At 45.4% G+C, this 27350-nt stretch overlaps 1 protein-coding gene across 1 annotated transcript; it reads left to right on the plus strand.

Moving 5' to 3' along the window:
- Positions 1-6805: 6805 nt before the first annotated feature.
- On the plus strand, positions 6806-27190 carry LOC121598600 (transcription factor SPT20 homolog). The gene is made up of 2 exons (XM_041925657.1): positions 6806-7480; positions 24563-27190. The coding sequence occupies exons 1-2, from the start codon at positions 7478-7480 to the stop codon at positions 26498-26500; spliced, it is 1941 nt and encodes a 646-aa protein (XP_041781591.1). The 5' UTR covers positions 6806-7477; the 3' UTR covers positions 26501-27190.
- The last annotated feature ends 160 nt before the right edge of the window (positions 27191-27350 follow it).

Here is a 27350-nt window from a genome sequence, read left to right on the forward strand (position 1 = left end):
AGCAGCTCATTATCTTTCCGTTTCATGCGCTGTGGCCGAAATGGCAATCGCAAAGTGGAGCGTGCGTGCGCGCGTGCACCGCTCGGCGGGAAACAACCGGTCTGTGCGGATCTCGATGTGGATACGGGCGTTAAGAACGAATCTGGTATTGTTGTGCGATTGCCGTCAGAGTCGGACTCTGTGAGTCGAGCCACGCGCTGAGGCAACTCTCATAATAGGCGCACCTGTTGGTGCTGGAAGTTGTGTACTAAGAGCTGTGTTTAAAGCGTGTTCCAAAGAACTTTTAACGTGTAGTAGTTCTTTCACATTAAATCTTAAATCTATCTGTAAAAAAAAAAACACGCCGCCACATGAGCCATAATACATCTTATGGCAAGTATAAATTATAAAGGCAAAGGCGTGGCTTCAGTTTCCCGATACAATTAATTCAACATGTCTCAAAGTGTGTCCAACATATTGCAAACCGCAATCCAAAAACGCACCGTCAACTATTCCATGCATAACAGTTTTACGCAACGTCAAGCGTAACGATCACACGAGCTCGACAAAATTCCACGTTACTGAGCACTGGGCTCTTCTTCTTTTTTTTCTTCCAAACAACCGATCAACAATCATCTCCCTGCACACTCCCAACAAAATTACCGTCAAACCTATTGATGAAGCTCCGCTTGATTCGTTTCCCATAGTTGCCACCAGGCCACAGCTCTACGTCTGGTTTCAATCGATAGATCCCATTAGAAGAGAATATGGTGGCAGAAAATTATATCCAATAGGAAAAGCAATAGAATATATTTCCCCAATAGAATATATATTTACAAATGCAATAGGTTCGAAGATGCTCCCAGCACAAAAGTTTGAGGTCAAAGTACACGAAGGCGAAACTTTGGGAGTGCGTAGAATGGTGACCCTGTTACGGGGGGATTGCATAACAGCAAAATCACCTGAAAGTTCATCATCATCAACCAACCGATAACCGCCGTACCCAAATCCTTGCGCGTTCGGAGTTCAAACCTTTCACTACGGTGCACATCCCCAATACCTGTGCCTCACCATGTACGATCGATTCAATTGATCGGAGAAGGACCGAGAGCGAGAACGGGAACACGTCCCGGGCGATGACGTCTTACCGATTGTTCCGGGTCGCGGTTCAGCTCGATCAGTTGCCAGCTGGAGCCGTTTCGAGCCGTTCGAGCTGATTTCTTTTCCTCGTGTGTTTGTTTGCATTGATTTGCATAGGAGACGGGCAGCACGAGAGTACAATCGAAGCACGGCACGGTGGTACCGTATGGGTAGGAGCAAACAGAAACTTCCCATCCGGGCCCTGCCTAATTCGCAATTCGGTGAAATGTTTATTGGGTAATGGAATGTCGGGTTTTCGAAAGCCGCACGCATATTTACCAAGTGATGTTTATATGACGGCAGGGGGGTTGAGGCAGTGCGGACCGACGATAACACGCGCGTGAAAGCGCACATCCCGCAACAGATGGGTCGCAGCCCGATGTGCAGCGTTCTTCTCAAGCCTTCAAAAAAAAAAAAAAAAAAAAAAAAAAACAAACGAAAACAAGCCCACGCGGGAGGTCCTCATATTTCAAACTGTTGATCGAGGAAGAGCGAGAGAAAGCAGGGCAACGCGAGTGCTGTCGTCAACGCGAGTGCTGTCGACCGAGGTATAGAGATGACGACTGAGATCTGCTGGCGGGAAGCGTCCCACCGAGCTAGGCCGAGCCGAGTGACACGCGATCTGGATGAGAAATAGATGTCCAGGTCACGGGTTGTAATTTAACCTCCAGAAAAAACAGGAGTGGCTCCGGCCAGCGTTCATATGCGAATTCGTCGCGTGTAAGTGTAAGAGTTTGGTGAGCAGTGGACGTGGGAAGATATCCGCGTTAATCCCAACACATCCGAAGAAGGGCTCCGGGAGGCTTCACGAGGGATCTTACCCAACCGTCCCCCCAAAAAAACAAAAAATCCGCTTACGCTGGTGAGGGAGCGCAGTATGTGGAACCCCGAAAAAACCCCCCCACCCTCCACCGGACATTAATTGGGCTCGGAGTTGCGTTCCTGCCCGCAACACCCTCCACACGTTCGCACACTTCGGCCCCTCGGGCACCGTTTTACATTCCATCGGTCGGATCGGTCGGCGTGTGCAGCATCGTTTCATTGCCGCACCAGCCTGACGAAGCAAGGGAGGAACCGACCGAAGCACGGTCATCTTCGAAAAGCAATATTATTTTCACAAAGCAGCAGGCCTAGGAAGCCGCCGAGTGAAAGTTTAACGCTACCCATCCCTTTTCTGCACCTTCACTGCAAAGGGAGTGAGGGTATGGGGGGGGGATGACGCTGGGGGAGGCTTTAATTCGATTCGATACTCTCGATGGTTCAATTTTAACACCGCTTGCCAGCACGAGTAGGACCTACACAGTTCACGGTGTGGTGGTACACGCCATACTCATGGGGCGAACATTTTTCCAACTTGAAAAACACTCTTGCGTGACTGCGCGTTCCGCCTGCTACAATTGTCATCTTTGATTCCTATTGGAGCCAGTTTACGATTAGAAACAAACAAGAAACCCGTTCAGCAAGAACTAAGAGAACGAGAGGCATTGCGCCGAGGCATCTCGATAAGCTTAGATCAATTAAAATGATTATAAATTATCGCATCATGCTGGAAGCGCTCCGAACCCATCGATCAGGCTTAGCTGAACTCCGTCTTTCTGGCGGACCATTCTTAGGGGGAAGCCTTAGCGTCGATGCCACAACAAAACTCATCTTTAAAGAGGGGATACGAATGACGCATCCAACTTAAATTCTGCCTTAAGCTAGAAGCGTCCAGCAGCAATGAAATGGAAATGAAATAGTGAAGAAGCTGTCTGCTTTCTTCGGACAGCAATGCCAATGATGATGTAGACTGGTAGCTTTACAGGCAGCCCCTAATCTTGTCTAATCTCAACTTCACTACGGGATGAACTGGGATGACCTTTCGTTCTTTGGTTTTTTTTTTAATGGAGAGTTCTGGCTCCGATTTGCCAGCGTTAAAGCAGGTAACGCTGGCTACAACAGCTGGCAACCTGTCATTTCGGCGCAGGAGATGTCACCCTGTATGCCGGAATGTACAGATGAAACCTCATCGCTTTAACCTACCTAAGCCTGTCTCCTCCAGCTTAGCGCTGGGATTGAAAGTGAAATCGTGAAATCGTGAAATCCTTTACCTCTTATGTCACCCAGCATCAACGGAGTGCTGCTCCGCGGCTGGGTGACATCGGCACAGGGTGAAGTTATCGTACTGGCTCATCCCGCTTTATCCGCTTCCTTCCTGCGCGCGCGCCCATGAAACCGAAAGTGCCTGCTGCCGAAATCGAAATTGTTCACATTCCTTCACACGCGGCCATGCGCTGCGATGCGGGCTCACATGTGCGCCCTCTACCTCGCCTTACACCTTCATCAATCATAAGCCGGAGCTGACAACGTTTGGAGACGGACCCCTTACGTCGGTTTGGATGTTTGGAAGCGCACTGCGGTGTAGCATATCGATCTCTTCGCAGACTCGTACACTCCGCTGTGCTGTAAGTATGCGTGTATACACTAACGAGTATTTGAACGCCATTGTAAAATGTGTATGAATGATTGTGTGTTCATTTTTTTTTGTCCACTGCTTTCCTGTCATCCAACACCTGACAAGAAGATGATGATGATGTTGTTGTCATGCAAAAACTATTTCACGACACTGAACGGCTCAATGTGGCGCAAAGGGTTGCGATTGGAAATCGTTCGGCATAAAACAAAACAAAAAAGAGGGGACAGTGAGGAAGGCGACGCCATTTAAAGCGGCACAGTGGACAGACAATCGACAACAGAGCAACACAAACAAAGCAAAAAAACGCACAAAAATGATTAATATAGCGAGCCGTCACAGTACAACACTGCCTTGCTGGGCGCAACAACATTGTTGGGAACGAAAGTGAACCATTTACACATTCCACGCCGCCATCGACATACAGCACAGCACACTCGTGGGTAACATCTGGCGCGCGCGGGCCGTTTTTTTTTTTTTTTTTTTGCGCATAATTAGAAATGATCTCGGCCACCGGCCACCGGCACTACTAAGCGCGTAGGCCACGCAATCGACCATTATGCTGCGTTTGATGCGCGGCTGCACTTTCGTCAGAACTGTTAGGTGTGTGACTGGGTAGATAGATGGTTAGTACTTTTTTTATTCGTTTTTCTTTTCAGCACGCACGCAAAGTGGATGATTATGGACCGTTGCGTTGAAGTGAAAATTGTAATTGTTTCTCGCCTCTCGGGGCTGCTTAATTGGAACAAAACAAAAAACTTAAGAACGAGAGTACAGGCGACGAACCCGCTGCTGAGCCATGTGGGGCTTGATTTTCGATGGTTTTTACAAAAAAAAAAACCCTGAAATTTAACAATCAGAATAATCAATACTAACATGGGTTTAATTTTTCAGTCGCATATGGAACCTTTTAAGTCGCAGTGGAACACTTCATAACGAGTACCCCCCCTATATAACCCTGAACTGGACTGAACGACGTGTAGTAATTTACATTAGACAGCATCAAAAGTAAGAATTCGCTACTTCAATTCTAGCTCAAAAATATTGATAATCAAAATGACACCGATATTAACTTTATTTTACAAAATTTACTGCTCTGTGTTGGAACCAACGCGTTAGTCATGGCCTGATTTTGCACATTATTTTTGCGTACTGAATTTTGTTAGTTGCCATAAAATTATGCAAATGTTGGAAATATCAGAGGCCTACAATCAATTGAAAATAATATGCTACAGCTATTTTTTTTTAATTTTTAACCTAAAAGTTTACAAACCCGTAACTTACAAACCCAAAATAAAATGAAAAGATCTGCCAACATTTTGAATTTTGTATAATATAATTTCATGTAAAAACTGTGGCCCGTGCTACTATTTTCAGTGGCATTTTAGCCTGCATTTTATTTTTTTTAATCTTATGAGCTTTATGATAAGTTTACCATACATTTTTAAATTTATTTGGGATATCAGTGTTGTTTTTATATTTTTCTAGATCAACTGGTAAATGAATATAAATTCTTTTTTTTGGAGGAAACTGTCAACTAGAACATATTTAGTGTCTGAACAACAAACACTTGCTTGACAAAAACCAATTAAACACCCTTGTATGTTATTTCCTCGTGTTGCTAGCTCTAGGAGCAAATGACTTTTGGGAAACAATAGAGTTTGTCTGTTTTTTTAGGATATTAAAGAAACCATTAAAACATTTCAAGCTATTAAGCAAATGCATCATTTATAAAGGCAAATAGTGCACTACAAATGTTGCAATAATTAATATTAGTTTTATGGTGATATTTGTGGTGCTGGTACCAATTATTTCACGTTTCGTACTTATTGTATGGACAAGAGCCTCCCGCATAACGAGTTTTCCATATAACAAGTGAGCCACTGGAACGGATTAAACTCGTCATGCCAGGCTGCAATGTACTTGGTTTTGCAATCATTCGATCATGATCGTAAATCGATAGCTTTTCCCATTGATCAGAAATGTTACACAATTACTTACAACAATGAAAAAAAAAAGGCAAAATAAAGCAAGAAAAAATTTATGAAAAGCATTGAGAAGATTTAAGTTTGCTTTTTTAACCATTTTATACAAACAAAATATCAATATTCTCCCGTTTTTATATCAAGCCAACAGGCTGCAATGTCAGCCTGTTAGTGGGGCAATATTCATCAGCCGGGTAATATCCATTTTTAAAAAATTGGTTCTTCCATTTTCGAATTCATCATTTGTGTACAAACAAAGATGCATTTTAAAATCGTATGTTTTTCTTATTTTCTGTTTGAAATTAATAAAAGTAACTTTAATATATTTTTTTTAAATATATCAATCGAGCTACAGCCATAAATTTCAATTCAATGAGCTTGAATTGGCGTTTGCTTACTTTTGGTTTCGGCAGAATTTTGGCTCAAAATCTGAGGCGTGTGGTTTTGTATGGAGCGTTTACATGGTTTCAGCCGCCAACTGTCAAACTTCATGTAATAAAGCGGGCCAGTATCGCAAACCCCTCATTATTAACGTAATAAAACGAAAGAATACAAAATTTGCACACAAGCGACGAACCTGCTGTTGGATTATATGGTTGTCAAATTCATTTTGTATTAGTGGTTTGAAAGAGAAAAAAATGATTTAAAATCTCCAGCAACTAACCAAAAGCCAGAGCTAGTGCAAAAAAAACACTGTCGATCAACTCGTCAGTACTGTATTTCTATCAATTAGCACACGCTCTATTGGGGCTTATAGTTCACTTTAAATGAAGTTCATCGCAACAACATACGTCCGGAAGAATGCGTTGCGTTGGTCCGCGTAGTGCGTGGGCTGAGCCATACAGACAAAAGAAAAAATCCCTCACCCAACAACCAAAACAACAACAAAAAAACACTCAAACAAACGGCAGATCGTGAATCAATCCCAACCACATCCGACAGCTGAACCACACCCAAAGCGACACACGTGATTCCGCCGCGCTTAATTAGGAGCCTTCCATTCGGGCGGGTGCCCAAGCAGATGCTGCGCTCTATCCGTGAAACCCCACTGCACTCGCCCGCTCCCTCCTCGCCCCACCGAATCCTTCCGAAATACTGACCGGTTCGGCAGCTTGCCGACGGTTTCGAGCAAGCCCTCTCTGTCTGGCCGGCGCTCCACGGCCAAAGCGCACCGACTGCCCGTGCTCGCGGCACGCCGTGTTGCTCCCGCAGCGCGCCGCGTTAACCGTGCGCGCGGATGCAACGACCGGGGCAGAGGCTGGGAATAGCACCCCGCAAGCGCAACAAAATCTCGCGCCCACCAGCGCAACCGTTTCAGTCGAACGTAGACGTTCGCCGTGCAAGCAACGGAAACTGCGCGCCGAAGCGATCGCCACAGATTCACGCCGCCGAAAAGCGAACACGTTTTCCGGGCCCTTCTCGGGCCAGCGTTGTCATTTCAGTGCACTGTTTGGGAGTGGGTGTGCTTGTGTGTGTGTGTGTGTGTATTTTTACCTCTCATTTGAATAGTTACCACCGTGAGAGTGTGTGTCGTGCCGTGCTGCGCAATTTGAGTGGCAAAGAAGTAGGCTACGCCTGGTGGAATCGTTCTAATGACAGGAGAAGCGAAGAAAAAAACCCACAAATAAGAACGAATAAACAAAAACCCTTTTCCGCAGTGACAGTGCGTGTGTATGTGTGTGAGAGAGAGAAAAAAAAGAGTGCTAAGTGTATCAAAATTGTTGCAGCGCACGAACTAAAAACCAAAACTCTGTCGCAGCAGCATCCCCTCATCCTCAACGGTCGTTTCCACGGGCTCAAATAGCACATCAACGTGCTCAACCTTGAACGCAGCAAGCGTGCCGCTAGCAGCAGTTGCTAGAGGCGAACCGGAAACAACAAAGCGAAAAGAAAATAGAGCAAAAACAAAAAAATTACAAAAATGGTAAGTTCAAAATTGAAAGACAATACGAAAGATTTGAGTGCAAGTGACGAACCTGGACTTAAAATGAGCTGAACTCACTTGTGCTGACACTCTCCGGAGGCGCATTCTTTGTTTGTTCGTTGTGTGACCCTCCGTTTCTCCTCCACTGCCTCTCGCTCGCCCTGTTGCGAAGAAAATCAGTGCCAAAGGTAATCACGATCGTGGGTGACCGCACACTACACCATTGGCCAAGCGATTTCCCGACGGCTGTGGTGTTGATCAATCTCGCGCTACATTACAACTGCTTTTTCCAATTCCATTTCCTCCCGTTCTGCTTGCCACACCACACGTTTTCTCACACACGGAAGTATGTTCATTCCGCTGGCTTCCGTTTCGTACGTGTAGCAGCGCAGGTGATGGAAATGATCAGCTTTTACTCCCCCACCCTGCGTGAAAATAATTTGGGACGGGCCGAACCGCAGCAATTTGCTTGCGGTTGACATTTGCGAACGGGCAAACCCCGACCGCTGATGCGCCAACCCCCAACAGCTAGGTATGAAGGGTGTATTTGTAAATGTGAAACCAAAAAAAAAGGGAAAATACCCAAATGACTCTTTCGTGACGTTGCGGAATGCGGGAGACAGACACACACCGTTAGTACCGATGCACCCCAGGCTGCAGCGATGGAGGGAACAGCAACGCTTAACCCTTGCCACAGGCAAGCGAAGCCCTTTTAATGGATTGATTAAAAAGACGAACCAAAATAAAAAAAAAGGAAAAAAACAAAGAAAACAGCCTCTGCTCGAGCCAGTCCCGACTTTGCTGCATCACTTAGAATCGTCGTCGGCGTACGGGGCGACAGCAACTAGCAGCCGGTTCGGTCGGATTTTCACTGCAGCGTACTGTAACCCTACTTTGAAAAAAAAAAAACTAAGAAAGACTAACCCCAGCGTTTTTGTGTGTTTTCTGTTTCTGTTTTGGTTTCTTCTCACTAATTTATCGCTTCCCCATTTTGTATCGCATTTTTCGTCGGTCAAAGAACTAGACGAGAATCGACGCGTCTCGGTGCTTAGAAGGCTGCAATGGCCGAAAGACAGTTCACTTTCATTTCTTGCTCCACCGATTTGCTGCCCTGGGTTCCCGTTTCCCCTCTCATGCCGGGGATGCGCTGGTTCGTCTTTCGTTTTTAGTTCACCTTGCTTCACACCGGCCTGGGAGTGGGGCTGAGCTGTCCGGGAGGCTACACATTCTTCCCGTGCTGCTTCTAATGGAGCGCACTGAGTGGATGCACACCGCTCGGCGCTGCTTTAAATTGCTTTTGCATTTCCGTTGCCGTTGGTGAGGAGTCAGAGGCAAAGAGTGCTGTGTATTGTAAAGGAGAAAGAGCGAAACAGAAATAACTATGAATAGCCAATGAAATACCCCTCGCTCTCTTTACCTTCTATAGTAAAATAAAAGGATTAGGGTAGATATATGCGTGAAATGGTGGGATTAATGCAGCAGAGCGTTCCGTAACCAAGTTTTCAGTAATAACGACAGTATTTTTTGGTGCAGAAATTAGAGGAACGGAAAGCATATTTTCAATATGATAAATATACCAACAGTGGTGCAATTGGTAGTGGGACAGATATATTTTAATTTTTTGACTGTATGAACACCATACAGACATGCCTGTTCTCTGTTCCTGTAGTGGCAAAATAGCAAAAAAAATGCCTAAAATAAAGAAAAAAGCCAAAATCCAATGTGTTTGTAAAAACCAATGATAGTCTTATTACATGATGAAAAATTCTGCCATCCTCTATTGATTTTTTTCTGTCAAACTCAGACTCTAGCACAAATGAGAGTTTTTCTGTCAGTTTTCACATTTTTCTTCAATTTGTTTGATTTCTCGAGCTTTATCACAAGCAATCAAGCATTGTTTATCATTTAAATTATTTTTATCAAACACCAACAATAAATTCAAACAGGGGAACCTGGGGCGAAGGGGTCACCTGCATTATTGACAAATTTACAAGTTTATAATGTAACTTCTAATGATCGAAAAACATAAAATACAATGTTTAAAGCCCACCGTGAACGTTTCATAACCTAAGATTTCGAAATAAGTGAATAAATGAGCAAATAAAATATGTGCTCAAAACGATGCAATTTTCACCGTCTCGAAAATAAGCTTTCGTATGAATTTAACATTGAATTAGAGAAAAATAAAGAATGTATATGCAGGAACATGATATTTATTTAAATTTATTTATTTATTTAGTTTATTTATTTAAACAATGATCATTTTAATTTAATGTAAAGTTTTAAAAGTTAATGTTTTCAATGGTCATTCCAGCTTGGGGCAAAATGGTCGGTCTGTTTTGACACTAGCAACATGATGAGATGTTGAGCTTTAAGCTGAGGTCGCTACAATATACTAGCTTTATATAAATAAAACTGTACTACATCGACAAGATAAATTACTGAAAACACGTGAATTATTGAAATATTCCAGCATTTGTCTAAATACATTTGAAACATGCAAATTAATGTTTTATATATATACTTGTTATTAATATGTCAACTTATGATTGTTTTTCATGAAAAAGACTGACATAAAAATAATAGTGTAAAGTGTTTTAACCAATGAAATACAGACTTTAAATCCTTCACCGGTCCATTTTGCCCCGCTTTCCCCTACTTCTATCGACTTTGACATGACAATCCTCTCCGTAGCACCTTGGAAATGAGCATGTCGAATTCCGATTTCTAGACCAGTAGTTATCTGTCAGTTGGGATATGTCAGAACAATACTAAAGCATGGTGACAGTACTTTCCATCATCTAATAAGCCTATAACAATCATTTGCAGCGTTAATAACGCTTGTTTATTACATGCGAAGAATTCCGAAAAAGTCACTTAGTAAAGGCTGTAAAACAATCAATTTCTAATGTAGAAACATTATTTTGATATCAAACAAAAGGAATTTTATTGACATTTCAATGAAAAATATAAAATAATCATAAATCTTTGCTGTACTGATAAATGCAACAACTTATCCTTTGATGTCTGTCGTTAGATTCCGCACTACCGGTACAACATTTTATCTAGATTTTTTCTTATTTTGTAAAGGCGTTTTAGAAGTTTTATGTTGTTTTTTCATGTTTTGATAAATTATTGCTAAATATTGTACTTTAGGCCAAAACTGAGCACAATTATAATGCTGTATTTAACTGTACCATTTCAACACTTCCCGACTATAACGACTGCTGGTCAGTTCTTTGCTGAGCCATTGTGATCCTTGATAATAGGCGAAAATCATTTGTTAGGGCATATTATTTATTTATTTATTTATTCCTCAACAAGCCGTTCCGATATGGCAATATTTCTTCTCATCCAGTAAATGTTCTTTATAAATGCTTGCGTTTATTATTTTATTGATTATGCAAGCCCTTCACCTCCCAATAATTTGTCATTACTTCAATATGCCGGCAAATTTCGCAGCAAAATAGCATTTATATTTGTTACAGACATTGGATCTTTATTTGGTAATATGACCTTTTAGACCAAGAATTTACTTTCACGTCAACGTTTTTTCTCCTTTAAAGCTTTCAAAGGCGATCGTGCTAAGAATGCAGTGCAGATACCTACATCAATCGTAGAGTATGAGATATAGTGAGATGACATTAAAAGTGTAACAGTTGAAAACATCACAATAATAGCTAAATTCGCTTCATTTCGCGCGTGAACGTTATCTGTAACGACTGGCACAACTAATGATCTAATGGCCCGATAAATTATTTTTATTTTTTATTTATTATTTTCCATATAATTCATCCATTCTCCGGCATCGGCATCCAAGCACCAAACACTTTGCTATCAAACTTAAGCCCCCTACTCTTTTTTTTGTTATGATCCATCCAGCACAGGCTCCAGCAAATGATTGATGGTTACGGGCGATTGTTTTCACTTACTTACTCACATATAAATGAGAGAAAGAGAGCGGCATCTCTCTGAGCAAAAAAAAAAAAAAATGATAGCATAATTAGCGTGACTCGCGAAGCGAAAGGTCAGGAAGCTTTGTGCGCCCAGTGTCGTAACGCGTAACGCACAACGGCTTTTTTTTCGGTTGCGCTCGCCACAATTGTGACGTATGAGCACGCGGCACACACCGATGCTCTTGTGTTCGCGTGCCGCGATTGTTAAGGGGTGCCATTTTTGGTGCTGTTGTTGTTAGGCAAAGAAGCAATAATACCGCCGCCAACCACTCAGCATCACGTCTGCCAGGTGTGGTATGAGAATGCGTCTGTTTTGCTGGATGGGGTGTGAAAATGCGTGCGCACCGCATGCGGCCAATTACACTTCCAGCGTTGAATCGTTGAATAAAGCTTGAGAGCGGTTGATGCCAGCAGATGAGCTTAAGAATGCACTGGATGGCTGAACACAAACGATACAACCCAACATGGTGGTGCCGGGGGATGAAAATGGTTTTTTAAAATCATGTTGTTGGGGTTGTTTAAAAAAAACAGACATCGAAAGGCAAGAAAACGAAACATCACGATGACAATCCATTTCCACCGGGCAAAGCAACCGTTCTAAATCGGGAGTACGTACCCAAGCTTGTTTCGATTTCATTCGGCTATTCTGGTGCCGCATTGCATTTGAGAAGGGGCGTTTTGGGAGAAAGTTTGGGTAGTTTTCGAATGGGTCTGTTGGGCCGCTTCGTTGAGCAGTGCAAGTTTTTGCTGCTGCTTTTCACCAGTGCCCGTGGGAAAGAATGTCTAGCAGCGAGTGGTAGAATGTTAGGTCAGGCAGCACAAACGCAACTCAAGAAGGGATTTTTTTTTTTAAATTGACAAACAACCGAAACAGCTTTACAACTGCTTTTGCAGCGGCATGGAATTGGAAAATTTCCCCCATTTCGAGCCCCCCGCTTTCCAACTGGAAAGCCTTGCACGAAACTATTTGTTTGATCGATAATGATGAAAATATGGCTATTATAAGCGGAGCCGCTGTGTGTGTGTGTGTGTGTGTGTGTGTTTGAGGTCGCAGTTTGAGGCTTAAAGTGGAAATAGATAGCTGCCGGCGGAGAAGAAGCGTGGCACCGCGTCCCCATTTTTCTTCGCTCGTTGCACGTATCACATGCACAGCAAGCAACCGCACTAAATCGAAGCGGAACGAATTTGATTTCAACCGACCTTGAACCGGTCCGGGCGGGCATTTTTCTTTTCTGTGCAGTGGTACCTACACCTGCCTCTACCCTGCGCGAACGAAAGTGCTGAGTTTCACCCTGAAAAGGAGTGTCCAAAAACAAAAAAAGGGTAGCTTGAGTGGTGTCTCCTAAGCCGCTGGGCTTAAAGTCAACGACCGCGCGAAGAAAAGAAAGAGCGTCCGATCGGTCAGAGATGTCCAGCAAAGTGGCTCCGTTGAAATGGTGGAGGTTGTGACCGTGAGAAAGCGACTTTCCACGCCTTTTTTTGCCTGCTAGAATCTTACTTTCCGATTAGAATACAGTGAAGATCAAAGTTGCATCTTGCGAGCCGTTCCGTTCCGAGCTTCGTTCCACGCAAGGTCAGTACACATGCAGGGGAAGGTAGGCAAAGATGGACAGTCTTGCCATAAATACACGTTGTTGATGTTCATTATTGAGCTACTCAAACATCCAGCGTTCAAACTGAAGGTATCGCTACATATCTCAAAATATTTTTGGACAAGCTATCTGAAAAATTGGTTATTACGGACCTCATGCTGCATAACATGATATGTTGATATTTTCAGGCAAGTTTATTAACCGAATGAGCTGTCTTGGTTTTTAAGGTAAAAACTGGAGAAAGAATGACAATGAAAGCACTACAAAATTTGGATTTTTTATAGTATAACCAAAGAATGGACATCATTTTTTATTTATTTTTACCTCTTATATCAATTGGTCATGAACAGATGTCATCAAATACCTTAAGTAAGAGTAGTCGGAGGAGATAAACCATCCAGCAACTAGAGAGAGCATTGAATGATGCGAGAATCCTAGTCAAAATAGCAGCCATGCGTTATGCTATTCCTCACTCGACGCTGATGAGGCACTTCACGAAATTCAATATCTTGTTAAGACTTGGACTACTTCAATAAACAAAATAAGAGACATCATTCAGGATAGATAGGCCATTCCATAGGATTACAAAGATCAAAAAGATTAATTTTTAATGTCCTGAAGGACCTATTAACAAGGCCACCAAACTTGCTGGGATCGAGGACTTGAGTGAGTTCCTAAAGAGAGGTTCCTTACATCTGTAAACTGGAAGAACGTCCAGTGTTATTGGCCGAGATTTCAATAATGCCTTAGATTCTGCATCCAACAATGTGTTCGAAGCTGCGCTTAATTTGATTGAAACTTAAAAGTCTCAACACGATTTTAGACAAAATATGAGTGAAAAGTAAGGTCACTATATTGTGTCTTAATGTGTCCGTCTGTACCAACCTTCCCCTATGTCTTCGCATGTTACTCCGTAACGCGTAACCATTCACCGTCGAGCTTTGCTAGTGCCTGACGCGCCTGTTCCATCGTACCATTTACCTCGGTACTTGGAACAGTAAACGTAAGTAAAAAAATAACATCCCATTCAAGAGGAGTCTTCACCTCCTCCCACCCGGCACATCCATGTATGGACATACCGAATTAGCATTAAAATGTGCCCCGACCCGGACCGAGAACCTCCCGGGAGCGGTAGGGAAAGCACGCTTCGTTTCGAACACGCCAGTGCCAGGATTTTAGACTTCCCAGGTGGAAAGGGCGAAACAGCTGGACAGGGCGAAGATCTTTACCCGTCTCCCGGATGGCTTCGGGAGAAAGTTTCCCCACGACTGAAGACGACACCGATTACCGGGCCATTGGCGGCGTGCCCAGGGGCCGGACGGACAGGCAGTAGGCGACGAAATTACGAAAGATCCGGCTGTTTGAGATGTTCGTGTGGAGCGGGTTGACAGTTTTTGACAGTGCAGCATTCGATTCCCGCTTGACCGGTAGTTGAAGCTGTTGAAGATGCGTTACAAACCGTAAAGGGAGAGCCAACAGTGAGCAACAGAGATGGAAAGAGAAAGAAAGCTAACGATAAAGCGTTTGCGGCTTTGTTTGGTGCGCTTTCTAGCATCGAGCAGCTTAAACAGCCGATTGCGCTCAAGTGCTGTACTCCTCTGCACGATGGTGAAGGCTGAAGGTGGAAGGAAGGAAGGTGCTAGAGCAAACGTGGTCGGGTCACGCGCACAAACCATCGCTAAATGTCAAACATCAGCCGACGACTAAATAAGCAATATCGTGCGGCACAAGGCAGGCCTCATTGCACAGCGAGCAGGTCCCACCGGTAGAGCTACCGGGGATGCTCCGCGACGACCCGGACGACCTCCCGGCAGTGGGCAGAGCTGACAATGAAGCTCGTAAAGCGCATCTGTACCCTTCCCTTTGCTATCCGAGTCGATCCGGGAACTCTCGCCCAAGGTCCCGTAGAAAACCCCCGCCGAGTCTGTGGACGACACACGCGGTACATTAATGGGGTTTGAGCTGTTTCAGCCGTTTTCTTTTTTGTGTGTTTTGTTGTCTACTTGTCCTTCCCAACCCATCCTAACTTATTCCCACCAAAAGAGTCTCGTTCGCTCTCTCGATGTTGCCTCCCCCGTCAACAAACATACGATTAATTAAGGAAGATAGTTAAAGTACCATTCGATCGGTTTCAAATTACGACCTTTGTGCATGGAGATGACGTCAAAAACAACAACTAAAGCGACTTTAATCAAGCTCGCTCGTCAGGCAGCTCCAATCAATTGCCGAAAGCGTTTCGTTTGGCCGCTCTTCTGAAACACTTTCCAACGCGGTTGGATTTTCAAGTTTGAAAAACAACAACTACAGCCATTACAACATTCGTTTACTTTCAGCTGTCATTGTCGCTAGGTTATGCCTGCAGCTCACCTATGTTTGTCGCTAAGGCACCAATTGGTCACAATTTTTGTCTCCAAGGCATCAGTTTGTGCTAGTGCGCATCCATTTTTGCCTCTAATGAATCAATTTCATGCCTCTAAAGGCATCAAGTTTTGACTACAAGTTTATGAAATTTTACCTAAAGTCTGATTGTAGTATGTTCTCACTGAATCAAACTTAATCGGTCCTCTGCATAACTCACTTATCTGAAGCAAATCTACAAATTTTTACAAAAAAAAAAAGATCTGCAATAATTTTACTCGAAACATTGCAAAAACTCATGAAAGTGCAACGATCTTTTGATTCATATTCCGGACATTTTTGAGCTCATATTTCAAAATACGGGCGTTTTGATTGAAATTCCAGATGGCCTCAAAAGATTCGCCAATGATGTCCACACTCATATACATACACACATACACAACACTTTTTTAGTTTAAAAAAAACGTAACATCTTTTAAGGTCCTAACATCCAATTCTGAGTGTCGGTGTCTTCTTGGACCGACAGTACGACAGAAAACATTTATTTATCGTGACATCAGGGTCTAGCCAGGGGTTTGATACATTTTTAATTGATTAAAGTGCATCATGGCAATTATGTAGAATTAAAAAGCGGCATGGTCAGGGACTGGATATGAAGAAATTAAGGCACATGATGCATGACCGGAGTTTGAAGCTGGCTGTGATTTTTAATTTTATCGGTAATTGATTTAATTTAATTTAAGACGATTCAAAATATAAAGCTGTTTTTGTGATATAAAGCACAAATGTCGTAAAGCTGCTTAAATGCCTTGTCAATTTTCTCATGATTCCTACATCATGAGTCAAAAAATTGCTGACTTGCAGTCAAAACTGGATACCTCAGAGCCAACATTTAGCGACAGCGACTGAATGTATTTGGGAACATAGAGACACAATGAAAATAAAAAAAACTTTGCAATACACATCTACTCATCGAGTGGTTTATAAACTCGTGCCATTTCGGTTCGGTCGAGAACTTTCGTTCACTTTCACCTGTGCCCAGTGCGCATTGCGCAGAGACAAATCGAATTCCACATTTAATGGCAAAAACAAAACCGTTTGAGCCCGACCGTGTGCCGGTGCGTAACTACGCGTGGATTGCTTCGTGTTTGTCTTTTACCACAATGCCAACATTTCATAACGTCCCTGTGTGTGGCAGTGTGTTTTGTTGTTTTTTTATTATTTGCTTCATGTTACTGCTTTTATTTTCCTCTCCCAATGAGATGCGCCCCGATGCGCCGCCGCCGTTGGCGGAAGATGCTGTGCCTCGTGGCGTCTAAATATTTATGTGCGAATCGCATTCTCTCACTCATCCCCCCCCCCCCCCCCCCCCTGGTATGCACCCGAACGCTTGGTTTTGGTTGCTGCTTGCTGAGTGTTGTGTTGCCGTCCCACCGCGCCCCAATGCTGCCGCATTACTGCGACCGCCCGCTGCGGACGCACGCCCGAGGCGGCGCATCTTCCCCCGGGCGCTCGGTGGAACGCACGTGGATCATAAACAGCTCGTTAAAAATTAGTGATGGTAACGTTGGTGGTGGACGGCGCCGTGACGCTCGTGTCCGTACGTGACCAGATGGCGCTGTGTTCCTTCTTGTGGCCGTGCGCGCCCGGTTTGCTTTGGTGACGTAAGCGCGGTGCGCACAATAAATCAAAATCAATCAACGGAACAGCAAAGCCCCAGGACCGCTAGAAACGTTGCCACTGTTTGTGCCCAAACCTCTGCTCCCCCGCGCTCGGGCTGTGAATTATGATAATAACGGTCACGAAGGGTTGAGCAGCACCCAGCGCCAACGGGCTTGTGGCCGGCACATGTGAAAAAGTGCAGGCTGTTGCTTTGACATTTGACGCCGGACACGATCCGCGGGAGAAATTGCCTCCCCGCCCCCGCCCAATTTGGCCGGACGACACACACCCACGGTGGTATCGCAAACATGTTTGTATCGCTGGACGTGTGGAACCGTGTGCGAACGCGTAAAAAAAAGCGCATACCGGCGAACGAATAAATGGCAGTAATGAAGCATCAATACACCCATCGACACGTACAAAGTGTGACGTGAACTGTGATTTATTACCTAATGGGTGAATTATCTAACGCCAAGGAGAGGGAGCGCTTGATCGCAAAACATAGTTTCGGAGGCTCTGCGTCTGCTTCGCGGGACAGCAAAAATAAAACAAAAGACGCACGCGTGCATCTCCCCAAGCAGCAGCAGCAGCAGACAAGCCTGATCTGAAGCCTAATGCGCAACAACACACATTCATGCGCCCAGTGCAAGTAGATTACCGTACGGGTGCGAAGAGATACGGTGTAACATCTACCGATAGACAACTAATTGCGGCGCTGCCTCTTGCCGTTATCTCACCTGCTTCTTCGGCGGCGGCACTGACACGCGGAAACGCACGACCCAAGCTCGGGTGTTAAGGCGCCCAACATTTCTAGAAGTGGCAATGGTGGTATCTGCACTAATAGGAGCAGCAATCTAGGGTCATTCATTCTGTCATTTTGCGACGTGTGTTGCATATTTTGTCGCGCAACAAATTGACTTTGACACAGTATGAAGCGCAAACAGGTCCAATCCAATCAGAACAAAAATTTAAAAACAAAAAACTTTTGTTTGGTGAATTTTGAAGTGTTAATTCAATTTTGTAAATTCAAAAAAGATGGTCCCAATGACACTTTGTGTCAGATAATGTAGTATACATACACTGCGCGAAATAAAAATAACACCACCAAGTGTTTCTTTTTTGTAGTTGTTGCAATTTTTGTAGAATTACCATGCTGGTTCAGGTTGTTTTAGTTCAGAATGTACAAATTACCTGGTTAATTCATGGGCAAAATATAAATTATTGCGAGTGATACTCGATCTGCTCCAAATGTTAACCAACAGGAGATTTTAGTATTCCATATCTGTATGTTTTTATCAATTTTCATACAAAAAAAAACAGTAAACAACAAACAAGGGTAATCTAATGATTTTTCATTGGATGTCAGAACTGAATAGCACTTGATCTCTGCAATATGTTTGTCAACAATCTAGCTGTAAAGTAATGATGTGCAAGCTTCTAACCACATTTTTACACTTTAAAACTGTTCCCAGGCCTATGTGTGTGTGTGAAACTGTTTGACTTAGATAATTTTAAGTACTTTGGTTCCTTTTTCTGAAGTTTTATGCATTTACATCAATCTCCAATTGCAATTTATTATAAAAAATAACACTTTCCACCGCCATGGATGTACTGTAGGAGCTTTGGATCAACTTCAAAATTTTGTTCCCGTTTATCAACTTCAACAGTGATATTGCCGCACCTGATAATCACCAATTTTGAGCTTAATTTCATCAAGAAGAAGAACATTTTTACAGTCTTTTTTGTTAGAAAAATACTTTCCAAAACATTAATACGATTTAGCACTCCATCAATCATCATTTACTTTGCTATTTACTGTATTGTTTGTTTGATTTGTTGTAGAATTTAGAAACAACCCTGTTTTGAGCATTGGAAATGGCAATCATGCACGATTTTGATAATCTATTGTTAACTGGTACACGACTTTTGTATTTATTCTTCTCTTATCTGTCATTAAAGCCTTGTTTTTGCTCAAAATTGTGGCTGTGAGGTTGCTGAATTTGGGACATTTCTCATTGTTATACTCTCCTAAAAGATTCTTCATGCGCCCTCATGGTTGTAATATAGAAGAGAATAGCCCTACCATATTTATAGACCAAAAACTATCAATTTTACTAATTTTTGAGCAAACGCATTTTTTCCAATAGAAACTGAATCATAACCTAAACGAATATACTGAAGTAATTTGCTCGAATGGAGTAAAACGGGTTGTTTTAACATTCTCAACTAAAACAATCTTAATCGACATGGTAAATCTGCAATAATTGCAAAAAATAACATGATGGTGCTATTTTAATTGCGCGCAGTGTACGCAAACCTGCCTCTATGTAAAAAGAGGTGTCAAAAATTGAACGGGTGAATATTTATATTGGACCAGTGAAAATACGTCACAGGCTTCAAAACCAGTTCCGCAAGCAACAATCATCGCACCAGGCATCGTTGCATGGTTGTATGGTAGTAAGTATCGTTGTTTGTAAGGTGAGCGACGGGCACTCGGCATCGACCGATTGTAAATAATAGCGTAATTATGACAGCATTCACATCCACCGCTACTCAATTGTGCTGTTTACAATGTTGACAGAGCCGCGCTGCGCCGAAACGGCAGGAAGGATTAAGCAGGGCGCAGGTGTACGGTGTTCGGGCCGACCTGGAACATTGCATATACCTAGCGGGTTAACCAATGCAATGTCGTGCCTTGGGTCGCAATGTCCCCGCCGACCCGGAAGTAGCGGTAAAGCCGAGGAAGCGTTCATCGATTGCGCCAACCATTTAATCCAGGAAGATAAACGTAATCATCAATCGTACGACGCTATCGTGCCGCCGGGCGGGACTCGGGGAGAAAGTTGATACTGTATCTCCTGTGCCGGCCGTGGGGGAAGGGGCTTCAAACCATCGACTACCAGAAATTTGATCGTAACAACAGCAGCAGCCGTGGTATTGCAGGAGCTCGTGTGTGATGCTGCTGCTGCTGCTGCTGCGGTTCCAAATTTACCAACACGTTACCTTCTTCCCAGGGGCGATGCAGCTTCTTCAGTGCCAGAGAAGCCAGATGAAGCTTGCTTTGCCACAGAGCAGCGCAACCCACAGCTGTGCAGTAGCTAGAAAGCAGGCAAGGAAAAGAAATCTGTACATCGTAGCGGGATGGTGAATGATGTCGATTTTTCCGTTCGCTGATGTCGAACCGGGCCGAAAGATGAGCTCTGCTTACGTAAAACATTATGCGCCGAGCAGGTGGAGAGCGTATGGAAACGGGAGAAGGAGGGGGGGATATAAATTTGAATACAATCAATAGGTCCTCGTTCAGGTACACCTTCGCCGCATGGTGTATCACTGCCGATGGCAGTTGGGTTTATCACTGACTGACTGTTTGACTTTCTTTAACCTACCCGGTCTCTCTTCTCGCTCTCTCTCGCTCTCTCTCTCTCTCTCTTTTTGAGTACGAGTGGTCAAAGTTCACTGTTGATGGTATGTGAACATCGGTGGCCCCATCCTGAGGCCACCATCTCCTCTTACCGTGTCTTGTTGTGACGGTACTCCACGGTAATGGAGCTGTTTTCGCACATCGCGTCATCTTTTTGCAGTCCCCGGCGGGTGAAACTTTATGGATGGTGATGAGGATGGATGCCCAGATGGCGCTAGTGATAATTTATCGCCCCCTTCGCCGCAAACTGCCAAACCACATCCGCTTGCAACAGCGCTGTAACGGTGCGGCCGAGCTTACGCAGGGGCTGAACGATTGTGTTCGGTGTGGCGTGCCTAAACAAAGCGAAGCCGCGGGGAGCAAGTAGTTTGCTGGGAATTTCTTCGGTTTCGAGCGGTACCCCGCCACAAGAAAGTATTGGGTTACGATTTTTGATTTCTCGCATTTGAATCAACCAACACCGCTTTCAAAAAACATGAAAACCCTAATCTACGACGTCTACTGTGAGCGGGGCGCTCGTTAAACTCGCAAAAAAAACCCCGTGATGTATTGAAACGTACTGATTGATGTTGGTAAGCCAATGTACTTACGCACTGGATTGCATTGGCTTGGCAGCCGAAAGATGAGAGGACAAACCCAGCCTCCAGTCACCAACCGTGGTACGAATCCACAATCAGTAAGCTCTTGCCTGCCGTACTGGAACCCGGAATCAACGACACTGTTACACACACAAAAAAGCATCTCACCCGCGTGGATTCAATGACACTGTTTCACACAAAAAATATAGCCTTCTCACCCCTGTTTTGATCGTCTACACCAGAGCTGTCAAACTGGCGGCCCGCGATGTCTTTTGGTGTGGCCCACGACCACTTGAGACCAAATTCCGGACACCTGAAATAGGAAGAAATTTTCAAGTTGGCAAATTTCGCTACTATTTCTGAGAGCATCCGTCGTCCCAAAACCTTTGAAACCACTAAACCATTGTTTAAACAAACGACTGGTGTTTTTGTTTCAAATTCATACCATATCGTAAATGTCCTGAATTATCTGACACATGCTTTGTGTGGGTTTGGACTATTATTATCTTTTTTTTAGACAGCAATCAAGATACTTGGTGACCAAAAGACCTATTTCTGTTAGAAAAATCTTCCGATAAATTCACAAAATCACTCGACCAAAAGGAATAAAAAACGCAAGCTCTGTCACTTTCTTGGCATCTTTAGGTATGATTGCAGCTTAGATTCTAGACAATAATACTTCTGCAAAACATTTAGAAATCAGCTTTGATAGGATGTTACAAACGATCTCAAGGCTTCCATCAGACAGCACCAAGGTGACTAGACTAGACTACTGGTGGGCTAATGGTTCTGATTTTAGATCGCCATAATTAATGGGGATTTCTATGAAGCTTGATAGAAAGGAAGTAACGGTTAGTAAGGACTTGAATCCTTTGTAACTTATCCAGCATTGAACAGACTGGAAACAAACCTATCCAGCATTTTAAGTAGCATTTTAGCCCCCTTGGTGTTAAACGAGTTTGACATCGCTGAGGCTATATTTTTTTGCGAATGTATCCCAGCTGATGGCCGCACGCTCTCTCCCGCTCTCCTATCGCACTGTTTGGTCTCGCTGGCGGTAATAATTTAATTTTAATGCGGCACTGTCTGCCACAACACCCAAACTGCAAACAGCCGTCAGAGCGGATTTGGTAGGCCAATTTTATTTTGGTTTTGTTTTGCCGCCCATTCTCGGAAGTGTTTGAGAAAATAGTAAGATACTGGAAGGTTCCGAACATGCCTTGGGATTACAGTATTTAATTCCGTTCGAGACCGAGCACAATAGCAATCTCGAATTTTCGTGTCGTTAGCGAATTCCTGTGGCAAAATAGTGTAAACTACCGGTTTGTAGGGTCAAACAGAATTATGAAATCCATTTTTTTCACTGGTAAAACATGTGCATGTATCGTACCAACATCAATCTAGCATGCTCTTTAACTATTATTCAAAAACACACGTAGAGCTGTCAAATTTAGAGGGTTCACGTACATCGAGTATCGCAAGTTGCAGATTGTTGTAGAATTGTTGTATTCTGCGAGACCTATGCCGCACACTCCATTCACTAAAGTGTGCGGATGACCGTCGGACGCAAAAGAGCAATCTGCTAGATCATCCGCACGCGTACAATTGAGTGTGGAGTGTGAATTTGAATTGAATCTTTGAAATGACCCAATAAATCTGAGTATCAGTTGAAAACAAGTCTTAAATCTCAAAGGTTTCACGTATCTCTAGGAATTCAAGAATCTCAAGGAATTCACAAAACTCAACAGATTCAAAAAGCTTGAGCTTCTTCTGATGCTTATTCTTGACGTAACGACCTACGTGGTCATGTCAGTCCATACAGTCCTTCAAAACTTCTTGGATATTCCATGCAGCCGGATAGTATATCCTAACTACGGGGAGACGGTTCATGCAAGGCCTGGTCGGGCATGTTGTTAAGTCGTACGAGTTAAACACTATACCACGGGATTGCGCAAATTCAATATTTTGAAAATTATACATCTCCAAAGATTCATGAATCTCTGGAGATTAATGAGTTTTTTTTTGGATTTATGGATCCCTCGAGATTTATGAATTTTTGGAGATCGTTTTACTGAAATCGTTCCGTACTCCATTATTTTACTGATTGTCAGCATCAATGTCATGTTTAAACAGATGCTACAGTCTAAAAAAAAACAGTGTTGTATGTAGTTCCGACCAGCGCCGGCCCGACACAATGACTGGCGACCAAAAAGTATCACGTCACGCTCCCATGCGGCAGCTCCCGGTAGGCTCCGCTTTATGCAAGCAGATTACACAGCGTGCCCAAAACCTTGATTAGCTGACGGCTTAATGGGGCGGATTAACATTTCCTGTACTTTTGTTGTTGTTGTTGTTGTCAGTTTGAAGATGATGTGCAGTGTGCTGCCTGGGCTGTTCGCTTACAAGCAGGCCGTAACTTTTCGGTGTGAAGAGGGTATTCTATTACCTTTTTTTTTTTGGACTCGCTTTCAGGAAAGCGTTCAACAAGAAGATAAGCCTGGGGCGCCAGTATCAAGCGATAGCTGTCAGATTAAGTCAAACCTAATCAGCTGAAATGCGTATAATGGAGCCGGTGCGTTTTGGCTCCGTTTATGGAGCGATAACTGCAAGAGGATCTCTGTTAAGTCACTCACTCCAATACTTTGGAGTGTTGTGGGTCGAATCGCTTCTCAAGTACCCATTAGGGTCAAGTAGGACCTATTTTGTGGTGGGATCTTGGCACCTTGGATCGTTTAAATCTCATTTTGATAAGAAAAGACACAAACTGAAAATGCAAACTTGAGTAGGATGTGATTGCGACCCAATCAAAGTAAACAATACATTAAGTTCTGTCGATAGTTACCTAACAGTTCCGAGCAGTCCTTATCTATAGATTCTTGAGGAAATAGCAATGCCTTCATCTTCTTGGCGGATCAATGATATAACCTCACAGCAGGTTGGTTGCGTTGCAGCAACCCAATATCTAATTACGAGAACGTCTTTCGTGTGCCACGCATCTCCAAAAACATGCCGTTTTGTTCCCATATATTCATTCATTGCCCGTATATTCCTCCCGGTGGGATGCGCACCTTGCGCTTGGGTCACATGGGAAACATGGGGATTTCGTTTTCCGTTGAGCAACATGGCCGAAAAAAAAACAACAACAACAACAACAAGGCATAAAAAAGTCACGAACTACACGCAACTCGGACTTGGAAAAGTGGTGTGTAAGATTTCTGTAAACACACACACACAGACTCACAAATAATGCGCAGCGCTGGGGTTCCGGATGCGCTACGGCAGGCAAGCGGTTGGGGCATTATTCAGCTTCGCTTCCCCTCGCGCGGCCAATTTCACGCTTGATGGCGGCGAAAAGCGAGATATTCAATTGCTGCCGGCGTGAGAGCAGCGTGCCATTTGCGATTTCGGCACCCACACTTAGTTTGCGTCATCGCATTTTTATCTCAGCTCTGTCTCGCACCGTTTTTCTCACCGTTTTGTTTTTTTTATTTCATTTTTTTTTTGGCTCACCCCAGCTGTTCCGGCGACTTTTCCTGGCGATGGTGCTGCTGGCCGCGGTCCTCGCTGTGGTGGCTAGGGAGGAGGGTGCGGCCGACCGGAAGCTCAACATTGATCCGGCCCTGCGCAAGGCGCTGCTGCGGGCGCTGCGCCACCTGAAGGAGCGCCAGGAGGAGGAAAAGCAGGACCAGCAGCAGCCGCTGGGCGACGCGAACACGACGGAGGAAAACTTCGCCACCACCATCCTGGACGAGCTGCTCGAGGAGAGCACGGTGGCGGACGGGGCGCCGGCCCCGCCCGTCCCCAACTTCCAGACGTACGTCGCGAACGCCCGGGAGGACGACACGATCGAGGGCGAGGTGGAGCAGCGGGACACGGGCGCGGTAGCGATCGGGTCGGGCGATGCGAACGAGATCATCAAGACGATCATCATCGCGAAACCGAAGGCGTCACCCGTCCTGCCGAAGCTCGAGTCGGAAAACGAGATCGTGCCGGTGGTCGGTTCGGACAGCCCGCCCGGCACGACGGTGGCACCGACCAGCACCACCCAGCAGCCCGAACCGGTGTCCACGACCCTCGCCCCGGTACCGACGACGCCCGCGCCCACCCACAACGAGGACGGCGAGAACATCGAGCAGGTGAAGTCGGAGGACGTGAAGATATTCCAGGCACCGCTCGTGGCCGCCTTCACCGTCCAGCAGGATCAGCTGGGCGTGCCGCGGAACGTGATACCGCTGCTGCAAACGCCACCGAAGCAGCAGCAGCAGCAGCCAGCCGCCGGGACCGACTTTAAGCCCTCGCCGGTGATACTGCCGGCCGCCCCGGCGGTGCCACTGCTGGCGCCGCTCCAGCCAGTGCCGTCCACGCAAGCGCTGCTCGCGCCGCTCAAGCCGGCCGCAGGGATCGGGCTGAGCACGCGCGCCCTGGAGGAAAAGACGCACCAGCTCGAGCAGCAGCTGATAGCGCTCCAGAACCAGCAGCGTGCCCAGGAGCAGCTGCTGCGGGCGAAGCTGCAGCAGGAGCAGGCCATCATACACCAGCAGCAGCAGCAGCTCCAGCAGCAGAAGCAGCGGCTCGAGGAGGAGACGCGGCTGCGCATACAGCGGTTCGAGCAGGAGCAGCGGCTCTTCCGCCAGCAGCAGCAGCAGTTCCAGCAGCAGCAGCAACAGTTCCAGCAGCCGCCACCCTCCCAACAACAGCTGCCGCCGTTCAAGCCGCAACCGCTGCCACTGCAGCAGCAGCAGCAGCAGCCGCAACTCCCGCTAGCACCGCAGCCTACCTTCGTCCAGGAGCTGCCACGGCCTGGGCCCGCGGTACAGTTCATACCGAGCGTCAGCCTGCCGGGCGGCAAACCGATCCCGATCTCGGTGGAGCAGCAGCTTCCCTTCAAGGAAGCTGTCGACTTCCAGCCCCAACAGCCGCCCCAGCAGCAGCAGCAGCAGCAGGGAGTCCAGACGACGACCTCCGTCGAGCAGGTGAAGGCACTAAGCCAGCCGCCGCAGCTATCCCGCGACCAGGCCCTGCCGCTCAAACCGTTCCAGCCGTTCAATCTGTTCCCAGTGCTGCCGCCGCTACTGCTCGGCCCGAGCCCCTTCGATCAGCAGCAGCTGCCACCGCTCCAGCAGCGCAATCGCGTCTTCCGACAGGAGCCGCCGTTCACCGGTAACTTCGGGCTCAACGGAGGTCCACCACCGCAGCAGCAGCAGCAGCAGCAGCAGGCACCGTTCCGTCCATCCCAACCGCTTGCATTCAACGGACAGCAGCAGTCACTCACCGACAGCCAGAATCTGCAGAATCTGCTCTTCCAGTCCGGCATCACGTCCCGCTCGGCGGAGGATTTCAACATCATCACGAAGGTGCTCGCCCTGAACCACGGCATCCCGCAGGCGTCCTCCCAGCGCATGTTCGCCAAGCTCAGCCCGGACCAGCAGCGGCAACTGCTGTTCCGGAAGTGAACATCTCCATCCTTACTCGCTCCCATCGCCCCCACCACCACCATCCACCTTCATCAGAACGTTAACGTGTGGTCCGCTCGTTAGTGTGGTTTTGGTTAGCTAACCTCATCTCTGCCATATTTATTATTTGTCACCACTACACCATCCCAATCCACTGCTGCCGATGGCGCGTAGCCCAACAGTGGGACGGTATTTTCCTTTTCCCTTCATTCTTATCACTGTCGACATACTCTTTCCTGCCTTCTGCCACATTTGAGCCTAGCTTCTACCATCTGGTTAGAAGTTCACGCCTTTTTGCCGCAGATAGGTCCTCCTCCTCTGTGTCTCCTCTATCTCTTGCTCTTTTATGCTAGTATTGTAAGGAATAGTACGTACGTCGGCCGTCTTGGCGTTTTGCACTGCCGTGGTGAGCCACATTCAGCCACGCTAGCGTGTAGGATATTCTAAATCCCTGTCCGGAGGCCTTATCCCTCCCATTTTTGTTTTAAGTTTCTTTCAGACGTTGCAGGTTGCATTGCCGGCAAACGCAGTCGCGGCTTGCGATTGGAGATTATTAAGTAGCTCTTTAGTATTGTATTTCCTCGCCGGTCGGTTCGCAACGATCGGTTGATTCACTGAAATAAATGGTACTATAATTAAGACGGCGAAATACGGCGGGCAGTGGTTGTGTTTCTTCTTTGCCGATCAAATGGTAGGTCGACTTTAATGTCATGGAGAGTGTGGGTATGAAGTAATACGAAAGAATTACTTACCGTCGATTTGGGGGTCGATTTAGAGCGTAGGGCTCCGTGAACGTAGCATTTGGTGGTGTTTGTTTTTTTCTCCTTTATGAAGTCGAAGTCGGAGCTGA

Source organism: Anopheles merus, chromosome X (assembly GCF_017562075.2).
Source record: "Anopheles merus strain MAF chromosome X, AmerM5.1, whole genome shotgun sequence".
Classification (NCBI taxonomy): Eukaryota; Metazoa; Arthropoda; class Insecta; order Diptera; family Culicidae; genus Anopheles; species Anopheles merus.